This window comes from Mustela nivalis, assembly GCF_964662115.1.
Source record: "Mustela nivalis genome assembly, chromosome: 19".
Taxonomy (NCBI): domain Eukaryota; kingdom Metazoa; phylum Chordata; class Mammalia; order Carnivora; family Mustelidae; genus Mustela; species Mustela nivalis.
This window is the reverse complement of record NC_139038.1, coordinates 27678547-27704874: the sequence shown is the minus strand read 5'-3', so window position 1 is coordinate 27704874 and position 26328 is coordinate 27678547. Positions and strand designations below refer to the sequence as shown.

General features: G+C 48.4%; 1 protein-coding gene across 1 annotated transcript in view; it reads left to right on the top strand.

The window, feature by feature from the left end:
• BMERB1 (bMERB domain containing 1) overlaps positions 1-26328 on the top strand; it is a 106325-nt gene that overhangs the window by 74464 nt on the left and 5533 nt on the right. Inside the window, exon 3 of the mRNA XM_082715024.1 lies at positions 19723-19796. Within this exon, the coding sequence (XP_082571150.1) occupies positions 19723-19796 (74 nt within the window). The remainder of the gene's footprint in view (positions 1-19722; positions 19797-26328) is intronic.

The following is a 26328-nucleotide window of genomic DNA, read 5'->3' as shown; positions in this document are numbered from 1 at the left end:
ACCAGGGTACCACAGCCAGAGGGAGCCTTTGGAAATGCAAATCAGACCACGCTCCCAGTTTTAAACACTTTCCAGAATGTGTTAGTGTGATCAAGCCTACCTGATAACGCCAGGTCCATTCCTGTCTCTTCTGCTTTCTGTTCAACCTTCATCGTTCCTTCGCCCCAGCCTCTACCCCTGATCTGCACCCCACGCACACTCCACGCCCTTTCCTGCCACTGAGGCCATTTTCCATGCTGTTCCCTCTGCCTGGACCCCTTCTCCCACCATCCTCTTTGCCTGGTTGACTTTCCCTCTCCCTCCAGAGCTCAGATGCAGAGAAGGGAAGCCTTCCCAGGACTTCCCGGTCTGTGTCCAGTGTTATTCCCCAACCACCTTCCTTTTCTTAGAAGACTTTCCCTCCACTTAGACCTCCGTGCATTGGCATGAGTATGTGCTCACTGTCCTTCTCCTCCCAGACACCCGCCTTGCTGAGAACAGAGGCTGATCTGTTTTCACTCCCAGCACGTGCCCAAACTCAGAGCAGGTGCACAGTGAATACTTACATCATCGATGAACAAGAGCCCATCTTCCCGCTTCTCCCAGTGCCTGACCCATTGCAAGGGCTCCCCTGGGGCTGGCAAGTCCAGGTAGTGAGAGGGGCCTGGCCCTGTGAGGGTTAGACAGATGGTGGATCCAGTTCATAGCATTCCAGCGGAATGACATCATGACACACAACTTGCCGTGTAGACACTTTGCAAAGTGTATGAGTTTCCCATGGCTGCTGTAACAAAGTCCCACAGAGTTGGTGTCTTAAAATAACACACATATATGCTCTTACACTTCTGGAGACCAGAGGTCTGAAATCGGCATCACTGGGCTGAAATCAAGCGTCTGCAGGACGACACTTCTCCTGGAGGCTGCAGGGGAGAATCTTTTTCCTCGTGTTTTCCAGTTTCTAGAGCTGCGTTTCTCACAGTCCTTGGCTGGTGGGCCCTTCTGCCCCCGACAAAGCCAGCAGAAGGGAATCTTTAAATCTCTCTCTGTTGACATCATCCCATCTCCTCCCTCTTCTCCACCCAAATCTCACTCTGTCTCGCTCTTATGAGGCTGCTTGTGAGTACATTTAGAACCCGCCCAAATAACCCAGGGAAATCTCTCCATCTCAAGATCCTTAATGTAATTCTACCCGCAACGTCCCCCATATTCCTAGCTTCCAGGGATTAGGCCATCATATCTCTGAGGGACATTATCTCCAGCAGGCCACATTAGGAGAGACAGATAGCAAATGGCACTGGGGCTCAGCATCGAGCTGGAGTCTCAGCGTGGCCACGATGGTGACAGATAGGGCCGTGGCTGAGCTGAGCAGAGGGGAAGGCACTCTCTACATGGAGAATGTACATTGCTTGATCTTATGCTAAATTCTCATTATTTTTTGAAATCTCCCAAAGAAGGGGCATCTTATGAGACAGAGAGAGGGAGAGGGAGCGCCTTGGTAATGCACACACGGCGGCCTGACAATTAAGGATTTTCTCACTCTCACTGCGTGTTTCTGGAGCAGCGCTGATTTGAATGGCAGCAGAACTTGAGAAGGGCTCGGCAGTATCTCTTGATGATCTCAGCGGAGGGTTCAGCTTTTCCTTAGCGCGTATGGAATCAGATAACGCTGGACTGGGCTGGCTTCATTTCCACATTGTCTCTTCGCATGAGAGCCAGCCTTCCCTTGATATTTCCCAGGCAGGATGCTCACAGAGAAAAGGAAGGACGGAAGGTACAAACGGCTTAGAGGGTGTGCCGTCCATGAGCTTTGCTGGCCCCCATCCTCCAAGAAATGTAAATATCCTGATTCACATCTTTCACTTTATTTAATTGGCTACTATTCATTGAACGATCAGATACGTGGATTTTTTTTTTCCTTCTGGAATTCTGACCCACTCTGGGTCTTTCTTTCCTCCATCCCTTAAAATCCTCAGGTGTTTTGAATTATATGAAGTCAATCCAAGACACTCCTAGTTGGGGTTCTGCCAGTGGGAAAAAAGCCTGTGTTGTCACTTCTGGGTGTCCTCATCTTGGACAACATGGCCTTCTGATCAAGGGAGAGACCTATACTTGCTCTAGGTTAGATTATACGTACGTTGGAACTCTAAATCTGCCATTTACAGGCTGTTTAGTCTTGGTCAAATATTTAACCTCTCTGAGCCCCAGCGGTCTCACGTGTCAAACGGCAATGGCTCCAACATTGCACAGGGTGGTTATGGGGAGTAGAGGAAGTCATTTATACATGAAGTGCCCGGACCAGTGCCTGCTACATTGTAAGTACTCAGGAAATGTTACTTCCCTTTGCTTCCGGAAGAAATCGAGTTTGGAAAAGAACAGATGCCTTTGTAAGAGCAGACGTTGGGCCCGCACCCTTGGTTACTAGTTGTACAGTTATTTATCTTGAATAGGGGGCACGGGAGAAGGGAGGGAGATTGGAAGGTAGACTGAAGCTCTCCTCCATGACAAGGAATTTCAGACTAGAGAGAAGGCTCAGGGGCACTTGAGATGTGTCTACTGCCTGGTAGAATAGGGAGTCTGTTTCTTCTTTGTGCAACCGGGACCAAACACCGATGCCGCTGGCGAATCAGGTTACCATCTCAGCCTTGAGAGAGGGCACCCCAAACACTTGGAGCTGTAAAAAGTGGGAGACTTGGGAGATCTTGAGTTTCCACACCTGGGGATGTTCAAGTGTTGATTTATTCCTTCCTTCATGCAGCCGGCATCTACGCTATTACCATGGGTCAGGTCCTGGGAACGTGGGAATGAACCGTGTAGATGAGAGCTCTGTCTTAATGCCATCTGGGGGAGGACATTAAAAAATGCATGACTCCTGGGAAGGATATGGAAGCTTCAGATGGGTGATGGAGAGGAGGGACAGTGAGTGCCAGGATACTCTGCTCAATTCTTAAGGTCTCTGTGTCTCCTTACACCCCTCTGCAGGCCAGAGCTGACTGGTCCAGACTGACTCAGAGTCTCTCTCCTTGGGATACAGGGAGACTGGGCCAGTTCGGTGAGGGATCTGCAAACCAAAGTCAGTGGATGAGCACAGAAAGCCTGTCTTTGGGAAGGAAGGAGGATAGCACAGCTGCCTCAGGGTAGCAAACAAGAGGCACTGTCGTCTCGGAAAGCAGAGAACGATCTCGGCTATGACATTCCCATTCCAGTCCCCAAGCAGCTCAGCTGAACTGGGCCTTTCTATAGGATGTTGTATCTTCTTACCCCCTGGGTGTCTGCTGTCCGGACCCTTGGAGAAAGGCCTCACACTTGTGTGGCCGCAGCCTGGGGAAACCCCAAATCTTCCACTGTGCTGTTAGTGAATTTCAGGGTTTCCCTGCTCAGCTTTTCTCTGCCCCCAGGCTTGGTTCCCTGCATCCTGGAACCCCATCCGCGTGGGTAGGTGACTTGGATGCTTCACCAGTTTCCATAACAACAGAACAGGACAAAGCCCTATGCTACTTCCACAGGTCATTCGAGGAGTTGTCTAACTAAACATCCAGAAAGGGCTTGCACTGAGCCCTTCACAGCTATTTAAAAACCCAGCTTGACATTCTCAGCTAATGGGCTCCTTTTAGGCATCTTGTACCAAGCGATTGCTTTTTCCTGGCCCTTCTCTACTTCCAAGGCCCTGGCTCATCTACCTAGCTCAGACCTCTCCGTTCCCAGGAAAACAACTTCCCCTTCCTGTCTTTTTTTTTTTTTTTAAGATTTTATTTATTTATTTGACAGACAGAGATCACAAGTAGGCAGAGAAGCAGGCAGAGAGAAAGGAGGAAGCAGGCTCCCCGCTGAGCAGAGAGCCCGATATGGGGCTTGATCCCAGGACCCAGGGACCATGACCTGCGCTGAAGGCAGAGGCTTTAACCCACTGAGCCACGCAGGTGCCCTCTTTTTTTTTTTTTTTTTTTTTTTTAAAGATATGTTTCAGGGAGGGACAGAGGGAGAGAGAGAATCTCAAGCTGACTCCATGCCAAGCATAGAGCCTGATATCAAGGACCTGGGCCAAAACCAAGAGTCAGGTGCACCCTCCCTTTCAGTCTCACGCAGAGAAACTTCACCTGCTTCCAAAAAGCCATTGTGCCAAAAGACACCTAGGCTCTTGGACACATTACCCCAGCTATTTGTCAAGTTAAGATTCTGAGCAAAAACTCTTTCTTCCCCAAGATAAATCTGGGCACCAGCTATCAAAGTGATAACATTTCTCCCCATTTTTTTTTTTTTTTTTTTTTTTTTTTTTTGGTTAAACTATCTTTCATCAGATGAGCTTGAGACGATTTCTGTTCCTTCTAGCCCATGCTGGGAGGGTCTGTCAAAACCATAGCTCAGTGAGGAACCCCAGAATCCCATTCCTTGTCTGTTTCCGGGTTAAAGGTGGGAGATCCGAGAGGCAGACAGGAAGTGCAGTGTTGATTCACTGAGGGCCGCCATGTTTGGATGAGGAGGCAATCAGATAGAGAAGGCATGGAGGTTCCGGCTCCTCCTAACTTTCGCCGACTTCCCAGCCAGCTTGTCATCCCCAGGGCTGGCCCTGCTGACCAACAGCAGTCCTCCATGTTTTAGACCCTTGGAAGCCAAAACAACAGCCTCCCAAAGACCCCTCCACCTGCCTTCCCTCTACAGCCCCACCTTGATGGCTGTATGTACCTGGCTTCTCATACGGCTGGTGACTCCTCTGGTCTTCCGCCACCCCTCCCAGACCTGCGTGTCCCCAACTCCTCCCACGATGGTAAGAAGTCCAGTTCCTACCGTGCATCCCTTCCCCCATAATTCATGGTGGTTCTGCTTTCCCGAAGGAGCCCTGACTGACACACATCCAGAGCCTTTCCAGAAGAGACTCATCTTATTTTCTTTTCCTAATTTTTTCTTGATGAGAATTGGCCTCAGTCTGAAAGTGTAAAATCTGCCCAGCGTTAGCATGGCTCCTGGAACGGTAGTAGGTACCTCTCTTTCCAGTTGCTTCTAACCGTGATCAGAATCAGAATGAAATGTATGTTTGTGGTCTCTCGTGGTTCATGAAAATCCCAAAGCCATCTGTTGTCTTCATCTTCGTGTCCGTTATCAAAATACACTGATTAGGCCTTAAATTGAAACTGGTGCCGTATTTATCGAGAAACTCACAACAATTAGCTTTCTAAAAGCTTATCACCAGAACCCGAATATATAATCATTCAGCGACAGTCACTTTCAACTCGCTCCATGGCCTACCTGTGTTTGCCCTCGAAAAACCAAGACACGGTCTCCTTTTTTTTTTTTTTTCAAGAGATCAAGTGAGCAAGCTGAGAGCTAGCAGAGGGGGAATTTCTGAGCTTCTTTACCAAACTGCAAAGGGATTTGGGGGATCAGAATAGAATAGGATCAATGTGGATTCTGGAGCCGGTGGTGCAGGGAGTCACTCCCAGCCTTACCACGGACGGACTGCGGAAACTTTAAGCTTTGAGTCCCTCATCTGTAAAACCGGTACAAATATAATTCACACCCTTTGGAATGAAGAATAAATGAATGAATGTGCATAAAAAACTAGTATAGAGCCCAGCTCCTGTAAGCATTTTCGATGTAGTCATGAGAAAGCTTATCCATGCCTTCTGTGACCCCAGGAGGGAGTCGAGGACCTTGAGTTTGGCCGGGGACAGAAATAGTGCAATTATAAAATGAGATCTGAATTTCACTTTGAAAGCAGCACTTTAGAAAATGCCTGAATAAGCTAACATTTTGGCTTCCCGTGAGGTTTCCCCAGATAGAGGTTGGTGAGCTGGACCAGGTTATGAAAAGGGACCTCTGCACCCGCCTTCCCCCGGCAGAGGGTGATTATCCGCTGTTGCTCCTTGTCTCCAGGTGCTGGTGCTACCTCTTAGACGCGCTAGGACTGGCCTTTCGGATTCTGGGGGGAAATTCCACCTGCTGCTAGGACAATTTAGAGAGGATATGTCTCAGGCTGTGATGATCTCGGATTAAATTCAGGGAGACTTGCCCAGGGCATCATTAACTGCCTGGAGGAGTCAGTCCTCCAGCCATCTGTCGTCTGCCATCTCTCTGTCTGGTTTTTCCTTTGTCACATTGAGCCATCTTGAGAAACTTGGAGAGGACCTCTCCTCTTGCTGCGTTGGCACGGTGAATGAGAAACACAGCGTGGTCAGGGGTTCAGTGTTGGGGCTGAACCAGCACCAGACTTAGAGATGGTACCTGGGTTGAGATCTTGGCTGTAGGACCAAGTGCTGCTGGGGAATGTGACGTAGTCAGCAACAGCTAGAGGAAGCCTACTGGAGCGATCGAAGGTCAAGAACTTTGTTTGGGTAAGAGCTGATATCCCAGCGGAGCCAGTCACCTGCTCTGTGATCTTGCGAAATTTGCTTACCTTCTCTGTAACTCTTTGGTTTAGTGTTTGATGTTTTTGAGCAAATACACATCCTTCTTCCATACCAACTTTCTGATTCTCTGACCCCAGCGGAATATCCAACCATTTAATTCAATTTTGACACCACCTACCTGGAGTTAGGGTCGGATCCCACAAGTTAAAGGGCTCATTCCCTGCCAAGACTGCACTCACTTCAGATGCTGGTCACAACTACCGGGCATACCTACACTTCTGTCCAGCCAACTACAATTTTGGGGTTCCCACATCCCTCCCCCTAGATTGGATAATTCGCTAAATTGGCTCAGAAAATTTAGGAAAGCATTTTTGCTTGTGTTGACTGGTGTATTTTGAAGGCTACAACTCGGGAACAGCCAAATGGAAGAGAGGCGTGGGGCACAAGACAGGGATGGTGGAGTGACGCCGAGCTTCCATACCCTTTCCAGGCACCCTAGCCTGCCCAGCCCATGTGCGTCCACCAAGCCAGAAACTCCTTGAATCTCACTGTTCAAGCGTTTTTATAACTCAGTCTGTATTCCTTTCCTCTCTCTCTTCCGAGGCTGGGGAGGGAAGGAGGGACTGAAAACTCCCACCTTCTAATCACAGGTTTGGTCTTTCTGGTAGACCAGCCCCTACATGACACTAACGTGTAGTTCCACTCTGATCACCCCATTGGCAGGAACTCGGGCGTTTGTTCTCAAGGGGATCATTAGGAATGACAAAAGACACTCCTTTCCCTTGGGAAATTCCGCCCAGGGTTTTAAGAGCTCTGTGCTAGTAGCTAAGGACAAAGACCAAATATATTTTATGATAGTTCCACTGGGATACTTCCCAGACCCACAAGTGGAGGCCTGAAACTACACAGACCACCAAACTCTACATGTATACCATGCTTTTTTCTTAAGATATACATACATATGAGAAAGGTTCATTTATAAATTAGGCACGGTAAGAGATTAACAGTAGCTAACAATAAAACAGAACAATTATTAACAATACAGTGTATAAAAGATATGTGAATGTGGCCTCCCTACATCTTGGAGCTGACCCTTGTTGAAGGCATTTGAAGAGGCTCCTGATGGCAGGGATGGGACAAAGGACGGGGATCCTGGGGCAGAACGGGACAAGCTGGCGTGTCTGTGGAGCATTTCTAGTCAGTGTGTTGCAGTGACATTTGTCAGGGCTCCGGAGTCAGACTGCCTCCTTGCAAATCTTGCCTTCGTCCTTTGTCAGCTGTGTGATATTGGACAATTTACTCAACCTCTCTGAGCCTTCTATAAAGTTAAGAATGATAATACCTGCCCTATAGATTAAATGAGACAGTGCGGGTCCAGTTCCAGACCGGGGTCCATGCTCAGGTGAAGGCTAGGGGTTGTTAGTACTAGACGTGCTAGTAGGTTTGGCAGAGGAGCTGGTGCACGGATGGGACCTCAGCAGATAGCCGAGAAAGGACTGCGCAGGAGGGCCCCAGCGCCACCCAGAGGGGGGTCAAGAATAGAATATTGATACCCAAATGCAAAGCAGGATATGTAATTGGATTTCTCGGCGGGGGGCAGGGAGGTGTGACTCACCCCCTTTGATAAATGCTGTTGCCCTCCTGAGGTCTCTATCATGCGATTTGGAAAATTTTCCACCTGCACTTGAGGTCTCATTTTAATAAAACTCCAGGACTGTGTGTACTCTGGGCCCGCCTGCCCGCCTACTTTTCTTGATCACAGGCTGACTGCCATGTGTCAGGCACAGGTGACGTTCGTCTAGCATGGAGGGAGGAGGCAGGGTGCTTTAAAGGGTGCACATGGGCGATTTAGGGAGAAACACAAGTGCCCAGGTGATTATCGGGGCTGGGGGAGGGGAGGTGGAAGGACGGTGGTAGGACATGGGGTCTTGGCAATGAGAGTGTAAGAGCACCTGACCAAGCCCGGAGGCATTGGCAAGGCCGTCCTGGGGGCTGCTTAAAAATTAGTCTGAGTTGAAGGTGCTCTGATCCCGGCAAGATTGAAGGGAGAATGGGCTTGAAGACTGCCGGTCAGGATTCGCACAGACCTGCAGGTGGGCTGCTAGCCCCAAATGGGCTCTCCCTGGCTACAGAGGAGGCCAAAGAGATAAAAGGCCATGGAGGGGTTTCTGTTATGGTTACAGTGACCCAAGGCTGGCAGGGTTTGGCTCTGCAGAAAATGGTGTCCCGTGGTAATTTTAAAACAAAAACAAAATGTCTTTAAAAAATTTTTTATCTACTTATTTGAGAGAGAGAGAGAGCACAGCAGGAGGGGCAGAGAGAGAAAGAGAGAATCTCAAGCTGACTCCACACTGAGCATGGAGCCCCGTACAGGGCTCGATCCCATGACCCTGAGATCATGACCTGAGCCAGAATCAAGAGTCGGCTGCTTAACCAATTGGGCCACCATGACCCCGCAAAACACAAAAGGCTTTAGAAGTCATCAAGATACCATACCAAGCGTCTTTTCCAATCACAGTGGCTTCAGATAATACATGCATATGGTGAAAAAAAGAATTAAAATGCAGAGAAGCAAATGAAAGAAATAAAGTTTCCTTCAAAATCATCATCGTAACATTTTGAATGGAATTTATGCATTGGTACTGTGCAAAATTGGATCCTAACCTTTGTGAACCATTTTTATATGGTTTATTCTCTGATATCAATCACATCTCTCCTGAGCGCCATTTTTAATGCCTGTGTTATGAATTTCATCATGCATACATCCCATATGTAAGTCAGCAGTCTGCTATTATCGGTGGATACTTAGGTTGCTTTTTGTTTTTTGTGATTGCAAATAAGGCTGTCCTGCACATAATCACTGCTAAGTTTTCATGGTACCCTTTCAACGACCTCTTTAGGGGTGCCTGGGTGGCTCAGTGGGTTAAGCCTCTGCCTTCAGCTCAGGTCATGATCCCAGAGTCCTGGGATTGAGCCCTGCATCGGGCTCTCTGCTCAGCGGAGAGCCTGCTTCCCCCTCTCTGCCAGCTTCTCTGCCTACTTGTGATCTCTCTCTCTCTGTCAAATAAATGAATAAAATCTTAAAAACAAACAAACAAACAAACAAACAAATGAATTCTTTAGGATGAAACCTTAGAAATGGAATCAGTGGGCTCAAGAGTTATTGTTTTCAAAGCCCTAGACGCAGAAAATTGTTCCCAATTTTCTCCACCCATTAGCCCATGGGCTGTATTTGCTATTTCGTGTGTTTTTTTTTAATAATTTTTCATTTTTTAAATTAACATATCGTATTTGCTATTTCTTCTTGAGGCTTTTCGTCCCTGTCTTCTCAGGCTCCCACACTGCAAGAAACCGGTCAACAGAGGGCTCTCCAGTGGCCATGGGAAGAGATGAGTCTAGGAGAGGCAGCAATTACTCTAACTACTGAGGCCTTCAGGACACTTCCCACTTCCCTCGGCCCAAAACGACCCCCCATCCCGCCCCTGGGCTTGGAAGTGAACCTCTTGCTGAAACTCTGGCCTCCCTCTTCTCATAGAATTGCCAGAGAAAACACGGGATGCCATGTTAGATCTGAATTTCAGATAAACCAAAGATTCTGTTTTTACAGCAGGTATGTTCCAAACAAATATTGCCTGAGCCATTCTCATACTAAAAATTATCCGGTATTTATCGGAAAATCCAATACAATTGGGTGTCCTGGTTTTTGTTTTTTGTTTGCTAAATCTGGCAACCCTAATCCCTTAGCATCTTCCCTCATCAATTCTCTGTTGGCTGTATTGTCTTGAGAGGTCCTCTTGAGAAAAGCTTGCGGGTTGGCTGGCCATAGCTTTGTAATGGTTGTTGAGTTCTTCCTTGCAGAGGTGGAAAATTATACATGGAACCACGTGCTGTTACTGGGCATTTATGGTGATTCTTTTTCTCTCTTCCCTCCTCTTCTCTTTTCCCCTCCCATCCTCATTGTTTGAGCCTGAATCTTTATCCACATCTTTAATTCTTTTTTTTAAGATTGTATTTATTTGAGAGAGAGAGAGAGAGAGAGAGAGAGAGAGCATGAGCAGGAGGGAGAGGCAGAGGGAGAGAGAGAAGCAGACTCCCCACTGAGCAGGGAGCCCAGCGCGGGGCTCCATCCCAGGACCCCGAGATCATGCCCTGAGCTGAAGGCAGATGCTTAACCAACTGAGCCACCCAGGCGCCATATCCACATCTTTGATTCTTGGTGAACCACTCAGCCAAGGGACTCAGGGCTAGCATTAGAGAAACCCCGGGCCAGAACCCCTCTCCTCTTCCTAGTTTGCTGAGCCGTCCAAGGGAGAACATACGTCTCAGTCTAGGCTCTATCTTGGTAGGAGATTGGGGAACAAACATAGCAAATAAGGAATGAAATCTCAGAACTTTGTGTCTCCTTTAGAGAGACAGAGGACAGACAGAAGGACAAATATGGTTGCAGAAGCTGCCAGATTACGGTAGCTGGTGCCTGCAGGCAATCTGTTGGCAAACCTTCTATGCTTTGGGCACAGCCCAATACCCCATAGGAGCCTGGAGCAGAGAGTGGGCTGGACCGTTAGTGAAAAGCAGCAAGACCCAGGAGAACCCCACTGGCTTGCTGCGTGGCCTTGGTGGCTGGCCTGGGTCCTCAGTGGCTGGTGCAAGTGAGAACTGAGTCAGGAAGGCCGGCACACAGTAGGCTCTTAGTATTTTCTGGATGACTGATTTATTAGATAAGTCTGCAAATCAATGCATCCAGGATCAATATTCCCTCTCTGGGCTTCTTCATCCATATAAGCTGAGAGCTCTTCCAGCCCCCGCAACTTGATTAGTCTCTGATTGATGCAGGATGATGAAGATCAGGATGCAACAAAACATTTCTACAAAGAACCAGCCAGTAAAAATCTGAGAGTCCAGCAGGCCACAGTACGGTCTCTATTCCGATGACCTCTGCTGTAAAGCGAGAGCCGCCAGTGACAGCACATGAATGAATGGGCATCACTGAGTTCCAGTAAAACATTATTTATCGGCACTGAACTTTGAATTTCATGTAATTTTCATGTGTCCGGAAATTTTATTCTTCTTCTGATATTTTGCTATTTAAAAATGTAAAAACCATTCTTACCAAGGGCCGGCTGGAAGGCTCAGTCACGTTAAGTGTCTGACTCTTGGTTATGGCTTAGGTGGTGATCTCAGGGTCGTGAGATGGAGCCCCCTGCGGGCCTCCGCGCTGAGTGTGGAGTCTGCTTGAGAGTCTCCCTCTCCCTTTGCCCGCCTCCCCACCGCATATGTGCATGCTCTCTCTCGCAAAAAAAAAAAAAAAAAAAAAAAAAACACCAAAAAAACAAAAAACCCAGAAACAGAACAACAACAATAAAAAACCCCTTCTTACCTCATGCAATGTACCAAAGCAGACGGTGGTCTGGGTTTGGGCTGTGGGCCATAGCTTGTCCACGCTGCTCAAGATTCATGAACAAACCTGTCCTCTACGAAGTCTCCTGAGTACTTTAAACAGAAAGTTTAGAGTGAGGGTGCTCTTTCTTCTCGCTGTGTACATACGGGTCCCCACATCTGCCAGACTGGCTTGCACAGACCCATTGCTGGGCCATGCTGTCACTCTAGAACCTAAGATGACTCCCATGGTCGTCCTTTGTAACCCAGACCCACCAAGATGTCCTGTGCTGGTGGATGCTTCACGGCCACATCCTCGGGGACACCACGCCCTTTTCTCGAATCAGTATTTGAGTGAGCTTCCCTCTTTCCACGAGTACCTGGCACCCACCCTTCTTCCTGACCATCCAGGTTGTGCTCCTGTAAGTGGCCCTCGAGCTAAGAAAATTGCTCCCCCGCAACTACTCTGATCTCTGTCTTCCCTGAACTCCTCCCACCGTATGGCTTGGAACCTGCATATTCCCCACTGCAGAGACCAGACTGCCTACGTTCAAGTCCCTGTCACCTACTCCGTGACCTTGAACAAGTTCCTGACATCATGGGAGGGGTGATAATAATAGTACCCACCTAGGAGGGTCGTGGTGAGAGTTAACTGAGATGTTTTGTGGAAAATGTTTAGGCCAAGGCGCTGGGGTGGCTTGGTTGGGTAAGTGCCGTCAGCTCAGGTCATGATTCCAGGATCAAGTCCCTCCTTGGGCTCCCTGCTCAGCAGGGAGCCTGCTTTTCCCTCTCCAGCTTCCCCTGCTTCTACAGTCTCTGTGATAAAATTAAAAAAAAAAAAATTTTTTTTTTAAAGGGAGTATTTATACGGTAACAAAAGATCAGAAATACCCTTCCAGGCCTTCACCAATATTGTTGATAATTTTTTTCAGGTCAATTGTTAATTGACATGCAACATGCACACAGAAAAGGGTACAGACCCCCACGGTTCAGTGTGAGGAGTTTTTTCAGTGTTAGTAATTTCCTTTGACTCAAAAAGGAGCTGGTCTAGAAAAGGGGACAGAAGAGTCATCTGCGCTCCAGGGAGGTGACATTCTTTTGGGAACAGAGGGTCGCATCTAGAAACAAGGGTAGGGTTAGGGTTACAACTGAAGGAGAAGCCACTTAACACACAGACCTTGAACTTGCCTCAGGGAGCAAACAGGCAGCTTACTTCTCAGTCATGCCTCACAAAGATGTCCCTCTCATAGATGCGTCACCTAAGCCCGTGGCAGGCACCTGTCTGGGTCCTTGACCCCTGCCAGGATGTGGAAAGGCAGCTGAGCCCACGGGCTCCCTGGAGATGTCTCAGTGCTTCTTCTCCCTCTGGGGACAGCATCTGAGCTCATTAATCCAAGAACACTAAACAGATGCCCACATTCGTCATCTCCAAGCCATTCGGTTTGAGGACATGGAAATAGCTCACGAAGGTGAGGCTCTTTCTCTGATGCAGGAATGTTGGCAAAGATTTTTCAGGAGTGTCTGCGAGGCAACCGCCAAGGCTGGAGGGGCTGACAGAAGTGGCCTTCTCCTGTGCACCTACTAGATGTGTGCAAAGCTCAGGGCTGCCTGCTCTGGGCCCTAAGCTTTCTTCACGTTCATGCAACCCAAACACAAGGGTGTCATTCCGTTTCCAAGTGAGGGCAGTGAGCCCCAGAGCAGTGAAGGGACCTGCCCACAGGGTACAGTCAGTGAATGGTGGAACTGAGATGGGCACTCAGGTCTGGCTGGCTCTGGGTGCTAGTATAATATGGCCCCAGGGGTCACCTCATTTTATACATGAGGAAACTGAGCTCCTGGGGGGAGGAATGGCCTGCCCGAAGTTATTACGGTATAATAAGAAGAAAGGGCACCGCAGCCCTGTGCCCCTTTCCCGTACTTTGCTCTGTGTTTCCTCCTCCTCAGGCTGTTCACCTGTATCCTTTGTGATATTGTTTATAATAAATCAGCAAATGTAAATAACTGTTTCCTCAAATTTCACGAGCAGTTCTAGCAAAGTACTGCACCTGAGGAGGGGGGGTCACAGGAACCCCAGTTTATGGCCAGTTTGTCAGAAGAACAGGTGATTGGGGCTGGCAATCAGTATCTGAAGCAAGGGTAGGCTTATGGGACAGAGCCCTTAGTCTTGGGGTCTTGCTAACCCGAGGCAGCGAGTATCAGAGTTGAGTCAAACTGGAGGACACCTGCCTACAGTTGGACATCCGTCAAGAACTGCAGAGTTGCTCGGTGCAGAAAAATGCAACATTTGATGTCAGATGTGTAGAGTGTATAGAAAAACAGAATTTTCCTTTTGGGAGAGGTTTGTGGTGGGACATAGGCTGGGGTCCAGGCTCCAAGTGCTAGACTCATCTCTGGATGAGTGTTCCTGCCTTTTACCCATCCCCAGAATGCCAAACATCCACATTTTATAAAAGAGCCAGATAGGGCACCTGGGTGGCTCAGGTCACGATCCTGGACTTCCAGGATGGAGTCCCACATTGGACTCCCAGCTCCTCGGGGAGTCTGCTTCTCCCTCTGACCTTCTCCTCTCTCATGCTCTCTCTCACTCATTCTCTCTCAAATAAATAAATAAAATCTTTTTTTAAAAAATTTCTTAAAAAAAAAAAAAAAAGAAGGAGCCAGATAAATATGATTTTTTAAAAGCAGTGCTTCTCTTCCATCAGTCTATTTTGACCTTCACATGGCGGTCTCTGCTGGATTTCCACTAGGCTCCAGACCATGTTATTTTCAAAGATATTTTGTAAAGTAGGTGCATTATTATTCTGACAGAGCTTGATCACCTCTCCAGCCCAGAGCTGGTAAAATGACCGATTTCCTCCATTGTCCCAGCATGAAAGGCTGGGATGGAGAATAGCACAAGCTGGCTTCTTTTCCCTGCTGCGTTCATCAGGTTCTTGGAGATGACATCTCTCTCTCTCTCTCTCTGGAACAAGCTGGCAACAGTAGAGTTTGGTTTCCAGGACTTAGCTCTCTTCCTGCAGAGAACTGCACTAACATGCCTTACTCGAAAGGTCCAGCTAAGCTTCACAAGTGCTTTGCATGAACTACTGAAATGCTTTCGTAACAATATAATTTAATAGGACTGAAATTTCATTCATGCTTGCATTGAGCAGTACATATATTTTAGTCAAAGCACACATACCCATGCACATGTATCAGTGAAAATGTCTTCAACTCTAAGTAACAAAACATTCTCTTAATAGTGTCTTAAATCTTAAAGCTCCTGGGTGGCTCAGTTGGTTAAGCATGCGACTCCTGATTTCAGCTCAGGTCATGATCTCAGGGTGGTGAGATCAAGTCCCATGTTGGGCTATGAGCTGGGCATGGAACCTGCTTCAGATTCTCTCTCTGCCCCTCCCCTCCCCCCAATTTTTAAAAACCTAATGTCTTAAATCTAGGATGGCCAACTGTCCCTGTTTGCCTGGGACAGAGCAGTTTCCCAGGACATGGGAATTTCAGTGCCGAAGCTGGGACAGTTTCCAGGCCAACCAAGACAGCTGGTCAGTCTCCTTAAATCATAAGGACATTTAACATTGCCTTACCAAGAAGTCTGGATGCGGGTGATCTGAGCGTTAGCAAGGTACCTCTTAGCTCCCTTCCCCTTGTCACTCTCGCCACAGTGACTGCAGAAGCATCAGGACGAGGAGGTGGGTAGCACTCGGGTCTCTGATCATCCTTCCCAGGAGTGCCCCCAAGCAGACTTCCTCTTCTAGCTCATTGGCCGGAAGTGGGTCTCATGGCTACCTCTAGCTGCAAAGGAGCCGGGAAAAGTGGATGTCTGGCGAAGGCAGACGGGATTGCCACCACTCTTGCCGAGGACTGAATTCTCCCTCCTCGATTCCTATGGTGAAGCCTTGGTTTCCAATGTGATCGTACTTGGAGGTGGAGCCTATGGGAGGAGCTTAGGTCATGAGAGTGGAGGCCCCATGAGTGGGATTATGGCCCATAGTGACACAAGGGACCCCAGAGAGAGGATCTCTTTCTTCACCATGTGAAGATTTAGCAAGAAGGTGGCCATCTCCAAACCAGGAAGGAGGCCCTCACCAGGAGCCACACTTGGCTGATATCTTGATCTTGGACTTCTTAGCCCTTCAGAACTGTGAGAAATTAACGTTCGTGGTTTAAGCCACACAATCTATGGTGTTTTGTTATGGCTTTGGGCACGTTGCTTCATTTCCATTTCCTCGTCTATAAAATGGAGATAAAAACAGCTCTCCCATAGGACGCCTGTGACGATATAGATGAGTTTATGGGTAGAACGTGCTGAGACACTGCCTAGCCCATGGTAAATGTTCGGTACATGGTGACTTTTTGTTTTTGAGGATAAGAGCAGGATCGAATAGAGATTTTTATGAGGAGCTGTGTTGTGACTCCCTTGAGAGCTTCTAAAGAATTCCTCACCTGTTAATGGTGGTGAATTTGAGTGTGTTTGGGAGAACTCAAAATCATGCTGACTGCAGCTTTGAGATGGGCAGAGAGTGAGTGAGAAGGCCTCCCAGGGCAAGCCCGCCATACTTGAGTTACAGAAAGGAAACTCAACTGAGCATGAGCTGGCACGAGCTACACGGAAATACTTGGAGTGGAAGAGTGGCCCCTGGGTGCAGGGGAGGTCAAGGTCATGAGTCATTTTAGTTTCCTTCTTCATACCCATTGGTGTTTTCTAAAACCTCTGCAGAGAGCAGGTGTGTCCTCTACGATTACATAAGAATTTATTTCAAAACTTTGATATAGAGGAAAATACCCAGTAAGGATGATTATTTTTAATATTGAACATGTTCCATTTATCACCTATTTCCCCAGCGTTATTTTCTTTCTCTCCCTGCTTCTTTGTCATAGCGAGTAGTTGTACTAGACACAAATTACCGAGCACTTTACCTGTCCCAGGCACGTGCTCAGCCCTTGACATGGGCAGCAAGACTGTTATTATTCCCATCTGAAATATTTTTTTTAAATTTATCTATTTGACAGAGATCACAAGTAGGCAGAGAGGCAGGCAGAGAGAGAGGGAGAAGCAGACTCCCCGCTGAGCAGAGAGCCTGATGCAGGGCTTGTTCCCAGGACCCTGGGATCATGACCTGAGCCGAAGGCAGAGGCTTAACCCACTGAGCCACCCAGGCACCCCTATTATTCCCATCTTAAAAAGGAGGAAAGTAAGGCTCAGAGAAGTTCAGCTGCTGGTGCATTGACCCCTTTGAAGGAGAGCTCTTGGGTACCAGGGCTCTTGCTTCTGACCACAGTCTGTCTCTCTTTTGTCCCTTTCATTGCCTTTCCTTCTTTCATCTCTTGAAAATGATCAACCAGGTACCTGTCTCAATTCTGAAGTCATAACCCATGATTTTTCAGCGTGAGAATGACTGACATTCAGATCAGATCATTCTCCACTGAGGTGCCATCCTGCATGCTGTGGGACATTTAGCAACATCCCTGGACTCTACCCAGTAGATGCCAGCAATGATCCCCACACACCAGCCCCAGCTGTCACAACCAACGTGTCTCCAGACGTCGCCAAATATCCCTGGAGACCAAAATCATCCTCATTAGAGCCACGGATGGAGGCTGATCTCAGCAGTCGATGTGGCAAAGGATTCTGGAGGCCCTCCAGTTGAACGATCGCCGACGAGAGCCCATGGGAACAGGCTGTGCCCTACTGGCAAGCCCCCAAGCTCACTCGAGGCAGCTGCCACCTGCTAGGACATTTCAGGGCAGGGCCTGACAAACGCTTGGGGGGCTCTGGCAACAGGGAGATGATTCTGCAGCTTGTCCCAAAAGCTGGGAGCTAGGATGAGAAGGAGTAATAATGGGCACTCCTCGGCCAGCAAAGGGAAGGGGGCCCCATGCTGGTCTATGGAATGCGCGGCAACAGATCCGCGGAAGGAGGTAGGAAATCAGCAGGCTCAGAGGTGTTGATTTCTAGTCCTTGTCCTGGCCCCTCCATACCCCCAGCCCCTCACTTGACTCTTCTTCAGAGCATGTGACGTTCTGTTGTATTTGTGTTCACGCTCTGTCACCCCACCTAAATTTCAGCTCCCAAGGGCAGAGGAGCCTCGGAGGCTTGGAGCCCATGACTGTCCATGGCAGGCACAGGAAATGTTCCATAAAGACGTGCACAATGAAGGCAAATACCCTCCACGCCCCACGGGGCAGCGATCTGAAAATACATCTTAACAGCCACAGCTGTGTCAAGCCCTTCGTATGCAGTGGCGCCACTTCTGAGAATCCACTGCCCCCACTCCGACTAATCCAACGTGAAGAAAAAGCCTTGTATGAATCCATGTGTAGTCAACAGTGGCTCAAATGGCAGCCCCCAAAAACCCAACCTAAGCCTCTGCTTTCGGCTCAGGTCATGATCTCAGGGTCCTGGGATCGAGCCCCGCATCGGGCTCTCTGCTTGGCAGGGAGCCTGCTTCCCTTCCTCTCTCTCTTTTTGCCTCTGCCTACTTGTGATCTCTCTCTGTCAAATAAATAAAATCTTTAAAAAAAAAAACCAACCTGAAAACCCCACCTAAGTAGTCAAGATAAGGGGATAATTAAAGCAGCCTTGAAAAATACACTTGGTGAAATTCCAGATTCGTGGTATACATACCGTGCACAACAGTTACAAAACTGTGAAGCAGTACTTACTTACCTGGCAGGAGAGTTACTGTGATCACGCAGATGTTTTTCCCAGGGCAAGGGTTACCCATTGCACTCTGGATATGCTGACCCCTGCGATTTCCCCAAATGTGGGAAACTCGAGTGCATAACGTGTGGTAGTGGGGGACTGTGTTCACGCTTTCCCCTGGGGAAAAAACAAAACAAAACAACTATAAAGCATGTTGCAAGGCTGTCTGGGTAGCCCGATAGCAGAGATTATAGGAGTGAGCCTCCTTTCCTGGTGGGAATATGACGCATCTGGAGGGCAATTTGCAAGTTCCTAATTAAAATGCAAGTGTTGTGGCACCCGGGTGGCTCAGTCTGGTTGAGCAGCTGATCCTTGGTTTTGGCTCAGGTCATGATCTCGGGGTCCTGGGACCGAGCCCCGCATTGGGCTCCTCGCTCAGCTTGGAGTCTGCTGGAAATGGTCTTTCTCCTTCCCTCTGCCCCTCTGCCCTGTGAGCGTGCATGCACCCACACTCTCTCTCTCGAATAAATAAATAAATCTTTTAAAAAAATAAAAACAAAAGGTAAAATGCGAGTGTTCGTGTCCCTTGACCCAGTGATTGCATTTCTAGGAATTAATTTTTCTAGGGATTGATGTGTTTCTAGGAATTTATCCTAGAAACATACCAGATGTCTGCGCCTAGGAGAATGGTTAAATAAATCACCGTGTATCACGATAATGGAATACTACACAGCCATTAAAAACAAGGAGGTATGCACATACCGACGTGGAGAAACGCCCAAGATAGATCATTAAGTTAAAAAAATTGCAAAACATTTTTGTATGATAGTAATGATGTCATAACTTATAGTATAAACATAAACATTTTAAAAATCTGGAGGAATATAAACCAAGGTATTGACTTTTTTTTCTAAAGGACTGAGGAAGATTTTTCTCTACATTGTGAACTTCTACAATGTCTGAAATTTTTAGCATAGCTGCTAATGGAAAACACTGGGCCTGCAGCAAAGAAGTAAGGATGTGAGGACCAAAAGCAATTCCATCAAGGGGTCATTAATAGTGATTGATCATTTCTCAGTAGCAGGGTAACACGCACTTTCTGTTTTTCTTCTTTTTCTTAAGTTGTTATTTATTTAAGTAATTTCTACACCTCACATGGGGCTCGGACTCACAACAGTGAGGTCGAGGGTCCCATGCTCTTCCCGCTGTGCTAGCCAGGCACCTCTGTTTTTCTTCTTTTGAGGGGGAACTTGTAGGAAGAGCGTGTGAGGCCTTTACAAAGGACAACATCCTCCCCAAACACTTTGTTTAAACTGGGTGATGCTCAGGGTCATAAGAACATTCTGTCAACATAACCTGCTGTGGGATGGTGTCCTGTCTCCCCAGGATGGACGACATCCAGCTCTGCAATGACATTATGGACCTGAAGCAGGAGCTACAGAACTTGGTTGCCATCCCAGGTAAGCATCGGGGACTCCAGCCTAAGTTAAGGAGGCGCCCAGAGCCCCCCGGCCAGCCTGGTCTGTGCCCCTTAGGTCTGGAAGGCTGAGTTCATCTCTGCTCCTAGCACAGCCCCATTCTTGCTCCCTGTCAGGTAGACCTGGCTTCAAGTCTTCATTCTGGTCCCCTCCTTGACCTTGGGAAAGTCACTTTATCTGACTTTCCATTTCCTGGCCTCTGAAAATAGCGTAGTACTAGTCACAGCCCTTAACTCATTGGGTATAAATCTCATTGTGATACATTGAACATGGCAAGCCATGGGCTTAGCTTCACATCTGGTCCAAAAATGAAGAGTCCAGGAAGTATTAATGATTATTACTATTACTATTCTGTTTGGGGGTGGGTAGAGTGTGGGGGTTACAAGCTCTGACTTTGGAGTCCAAACTAGATCTCTCGATTACTAATGAATGAAATGACCGGAAGCATCTTACTCCACCAAATTCAGTTTCCTCGCCTGTCAGCTGGGACAATAATGGTATCTACTTCATAGGGTCATTATGGAATTGACTGAGAGGAAAAACATGTACGGTGCTAGACACAGTTCCCATCCTTTAGTAAGTGCTTAAGAAATTGTTACTGTTTTCTTTGTCGTTAACTGAACAAACTTGTGCCCACTTTTATGTTTATACACTCATTCGTTTTAACCTGATAGTAGCAAACCTATTACCTTTTGACCTAAGTTCCTTTTTATGGATCCTAATTATCTTTTCTAAACCCACAAATATTTAGTGAAAAGTGGCATGTTCAAAAATTTTTTATGAAATCTCTTTTACATCTTGTTTAAGATATTGCTCTATCTGCTTTGGTAGGTATTGGTAGGGTTGGAAAATATGGTTTTGCTTCAAGTATATGGAATAAAGCCAGATACACACACACACACACACACACACACACACACACACAGAGTGTCTACCCACTGCTTCGGATCCGAATTTATTTGGCCTCTTTTCCCAAGAGAGCTTTCCCTGCTCTCCAGGCTGGGTTAGGAATGAGGGCCTGGAAGGTGCTAAGGGAAGGTGTATTGGGTGCAGAAAACAACCCTGTGTCAAGAATCTTGCGTAGAGGACACCTGGGTGATTCTGTCAGTTAAACATCTGCCTTTGGCTCACGTCATGATCTCAGGGTCCTGGGATCGAATCCCACATTGGGCTCCCTACTTGGCAGGAAGGCTGTTTCTCCCTCTACCTGCTGCTTCTCCGCTGCCTGCCTGGGCTAGGTGCCGGGCACGTGACAAAGACAAAATGATTCCCTGCTCCAGCCACTCACAAGTCAGTGGGAAGATGGGGCTTGGCGCTAGTGGTACCAGCTAGTGGTAGCTATGACTGGGCAGGAAGCATAATCGAAGGGGTTGTAGGTCTAGAGGCACCTGGGTGGCTCAGTCAGTTAAGCGCCTGACTCGGTTTCAGCTCAGGCCATGACTGCAAGGTCGTGAGATCGAGCCCCGTGTGGGGCTCCACACTCAGGGAGTCTGCTCAGGATTTTCTCTCTCCCGCTGCCCCTCCCCCCACCCCCACTTATGCACACTCAATATCTCTCTCTCTCTCTCTCTCTCTCTCGTGCATTATGGAACCAAGCACTGTTCTAATGCCTTCTCACTAGAACATGTAGGGCTGGGCCATTCTTTGTTGGGGCTGGTGGGGGGTCTGTTCTGTGTGCTGTAAGGTACTCGGCAGCAGCACCCCTGGCCTCTACTCACGAGATGCCCGTAGCAACCCCTGCCCCACAGCTGTGACAACCAAAGATGTCCCCAGGTGTTGCCAAATACACGCTGGCAGACCGGTGCAAAATTGCCACCTAAGGGCCCTTACCTTATATTTTTATTTGTTTAAAGATTTTATTTATACATTTGACAGAGAGAGAGAGAGCACAAGCAGGGGGAGTGACAGAGGGGGAGGGAGGAGCAGGCTCCCCGCTGAGCAGGGAGCCTGATGCGGGGCTCCATCCCAGGACCCTGGGATCACAACCTGAGCCGAAGGCAGACACTGAGCCCCCTGCGTGCCCCGAGAACCCCTACTTTAGAGTCCAGGACCTGGCTTTGAATCCATGCTGGCCAGACAGGTGGCCTTCGTGTGGCAACTTAATTTCTCTGAGCCTTACGTTCCTTGTTTGCAAAATGAGGCCAAGAATGCCAGCCTCGCCGTGCAGATGCTGTGGGGCGGGAGATGCGAAGCGTGGGAGCGCTCGGTCCATTCCTCTTCTGATGGCAGGGCGGGTGTAAGGGGCCAGCAGATCCTCCGGACGCCGCTGTCCCAGCGATCACTCGCCAGGTGCCAGGCACGGTGCGGGAGGACGGCACTCAGGGACCGGGCATCTCCTTGAGGGACCAAACTCTTCTAGGAGGGCTTGTTGACACGGTTGCATGACTCGATGGGGGACTTGTAATGCAGCGTGAACTCTATCTCGAGAACACCCCTACCACAGAAAGCCAAATGCCCAACGCAAAGCATCCAAAGAAGGGAGCAAGAACAAGGTCCAGACAGCACCTGCTAGAAATTCGATCCTGGGAGTGCGGAGCTCTGGCATGGGTCATTTCTTAGATGGTAGCAACACCAAGAGTGTAGAGCCACCCCTGAGGACGGCCGGTTCTTCTGTCCCGTTTTTATATCCCGCCGAGAACCAGTTTCAAAGGTAGAAAAACCCACCGCAGCTGATGGCAGCACTAAATGGGCAATTACTGGAAGGGCAGAGGAGGCTTCTGGAGCCCTGGGCCATTGCATGAGCTCTCTGTCAAATTCCCTCAAACAGCATGAAACCACCCAAATTGATTCTCTTAGTTCCGGAGGCCGGAAGTCCGGAATCTGGGCCCTGCTCCCTCCGGAAGCTCTCGAGGAGAATCCTTCCTTACCTCTTCCCACTCCCAGTGGCTGCGGGCGGTCTGTGGTGCTCCTCGGCTTGCGGCTCACTTGTTCCAATCTCTGCTTCTCTCATCCCATGGCCTCTTTCCTGTACATCTAGACATCTTCTCCACGTCTCCCAGGACAGCTGTCATTGGATTTATGCTCCCCCTAGTGAATATGATCTCATCTCACTAAGTACATCTGCAAAAATCCTCTTTCCAACCCCACTAAACAAGACATTTTGGAGGGGGAGGGGGATACTATTCAACCCAAAACTGGCCTGAAGCTCAACCCAATCTCACAAGGGTTCGGAAACAAGAAAGTTGTTAGAATATTCCCTCCTTCTCTGTCTGTCTTTCTCTCTCCCCCTCTGTTTTGGATGAGCCAAGCAAGTCTACTCCATCTCCCTCCCATGATCTTATCACCCAAAAACCCAACTCTTCTATGTTTAGGAGGACAGATTAGCATAGCGTATCCTTCCTGTAAACAGATCCTCCTAGTTCCAGTAAGACCCCTTGTCACACATCACTTGCTTGAGAAACAGTGACAAAGATTTACGGTTATCCAGAAGGACCAAAACGGTGGGAGCAAAGAAGAGCAGACGGTCTTCTCTGAGCACTGACCCTCTTGCCTTCTCTCTCTCTTTTTTTTTTTTTTAAGATTTTATTTATTTCTTTGACAGAGATCACAAGTAGGCAGAGTCAGGCAGAGAGAGAGGAGGAAGCAGGCTCCCCGCTGAGGTGAGAGCCCGACGTGGGACTCGATCCAAGGATCCTGGGATTATGACCTGAGCCGAAGGCAGAGGCTTCAATCCACTGAGCCACCCAGGCGCCCTTGCCTTCTCTCTTTCACAGCAAAAACAAACAAACAAAAACAAAACAAAACCCCAAAAAACCAACTTTTTAGGGCCTCCGTGTCTTAATTTTCAGCCTCTGAGAACTCTGATAGGCCTAGCAAGGGTTGATTTCCAGGATCACTTTTGTCTCAGCAGAACACATGGGAGCTCCCGAGGCAAAGGAGACATGGGTGTGTGACCACTGGACCAGCCAGGGCCAACTCAGGCCTCAGGGGCTCCAGTCGGGGCCATGGAAGCTTCTAGAACACAGGTGGAAATGGATGGGAGCAGCGGTTCTTGGCTGACGCAGTCCCTGGGGTGCCTGGCTGACCCAGAACAGGGACTAGGATGAGGAGGACAAGGACAGCCAGGTCACCAAAATATCCAGTAACCACGACAAAGAATATATTAATGCAATATTTAGAATACCAAAATAGGGGCGCCTGGGTGGCTCAGTTGGTTAAGTGTCTGACTCGTGATTTTGGCTCTAGTCATGATCTCAGGTCATAGGATGGAGCCCCGCATCAGGCTCTGCACTCACCAGGGAGTCTGCTTAGGATTCTCTCTCTCCCTCTGCACCTCATCCTACCCACATGCACTCTCTCTGTCAATCTTTAAAATAAAGTAAATAAATCTTTTTAAAAAATTTTAAAATACTAAAACACACACACACAAATCCATAATAAACAAAATACCAAAATTTTAAGTTAAGATCAGTACCCACACTCAGCAGGCAAAGTCCAGGGATGCCAAAACCTGCAGCGCAGGAGTCCCACGTGAAGAGTGCCTTCCGCCTGAAATGTCATTGACTATCTGGCTAAGAATCATGGGTTGATAAGGTCATGGGACCAGTTAGCAATAGAGCTTAGGTCCTCAATGCCGGTTCCATTGATTCCCCCAGGAAATCAAGTTTTCCGAGGGACCTTTGTGTAGAAATTCACATATTAAAATTTTCTTTCTTCTTCTGCTTTCCTACTGCCCTCTCCCTACCTTCTCCTCCAACTCCTTGTCGAATCCTTCTGTGTATTCCCTGGGCCAGGGCCAGGTGTCTAGATGGATTCAGCTGAGTGCAGGCAGGGGAAGAAACAGTGCTCCTGACGACACATCAATAAAGGTATCAAGCAAAGAGATCACTGAATGGCCAAGAAATTCACACCTCTCCAGCCAGGGTCAGAAGATCATTCACCAGCTCCCCAGTGGTGGATGCAGATGTCTGGCTGGAGAGAATGCCTGGGGCCTTCTCTGCCTTGAGGACTCCTCTGGGACAAGCCAAGATATGTCATCTCACCTCCACGGCCCCCACTGTCTCCTCAGAACTGGAGAGGTCATGGCATCTTCCCTTGGACATAATATTAGTGTCTCCCTCATACGGTTGTCAGAAACGACTAAAGTTGTGGTTCTCAACCAGGGGTGATTTTGTCTCCCCTCCAGGGGACATTGGGCAATGTCTGGAGGCGTTTTTGGCTGTCACACCTGGGGTGGGGTGCTGCTGGCCCCTAGTGGGTAGAGATTGGGCATCTGGCTAAACATCATGCAGTATACAGGAAGGCCTTTGCAACAAAGAAGGATCCAGTGTCAAATATCAGTGGTGCTGAGGTTGAGAAACAGGACTAAATGGAAACAACAAGCTCAGGGAAATAAAAATATAACAGCTGCAATTTATGAAGCACTTCTCATTTGCACACTTAGGCTGAGATTTGCTTTTCGTTCATTAAATAAGTATTTCTTTTGTACCTGATTCGGTAAATATTTAAGAGGGGAGCATTTAGTCATTAAAACAACAGTGACGATATACAATGATAGCTTATAATGGAAGAAGCTGACGGTTCATGAGCCCTTACGAGATACCAGGCAGTGAGCCTACTTTCCTTGGTCTCTCTTAAAATTTGCAGCAACTTCATGATCACCTATGTTGAGAGACTGGATGCCCAGAGGGGTTGAGGGACATGCCCAGAGTTGCACAGCTAGGGAGAGGAGAAGGTAGGGTGTGAAAGCAGGACTGTTTGGTTCTATAATGGGTGTCCAGTTCGGAGGGCAGTCCACGGAGTCCAGTTAGGAAGGCACACATGGTCCAGGAAGAGATGGCCTGGGCTAAGTAGGTGTGTTGGAGAAGACGAGAAGCCCAGTTGGAGAGTCACATTGGTAAGCATGTGGAGATGTTGGGAATCAGGTGTGTGCTGCCAGCAAACAGGGGGTGAAGCTGGCAAGCTGGCAATTCTCATTGGCAAGGAGGTGGATAATGTTGGAAAGCAAAAGGATCACATCACCAAGCAAGTGGTGGTGCTTGGAGTGGTGAGTGGTGCATGGAGGCAGTTGGAAGATGCCTGGTAGAAGGTGCGGGTGCCGAGAGGCTGGTGGGTGATGCCTGGGGGCAAGTAGGTGGTCCCTAGAGGCCAGTGGGTGGTGTCTGCAGACAAGTCGCCCAACACTTTTCACCTTCTGAAGGGATCCGGGCAGAGGGAGCAGAAGCAGGTTCAAGTTTCTGCCTCCTTTTCTCAGTCATCTCTAGCCCTGACTCTCTTGTTCTCTCTTTGGCCTTCTAGGCCTTGGTATCTAGGATAGGACAAGAGCCATCAGGATGGATGATGCCCTTGTACACTTTGGTTGGCCCTGGCTGTAGAGTAACTCCCTCCTACACCCCTGCCTGGGCCCTCTGAGCCCCTTGCCTTCTGCATGACCCCCTTGTTGCATCATTAACCGCCTCCTAAGTACCTGCCGCGGGCCCAGCTCTGTGCTAAGCCATTCACTAAGACTGCTGCCATTAAGCCCCACCATGTGTCTTTACAGGAAAGGAAACTGAGGCTTGAAGAGGTCCAGTTG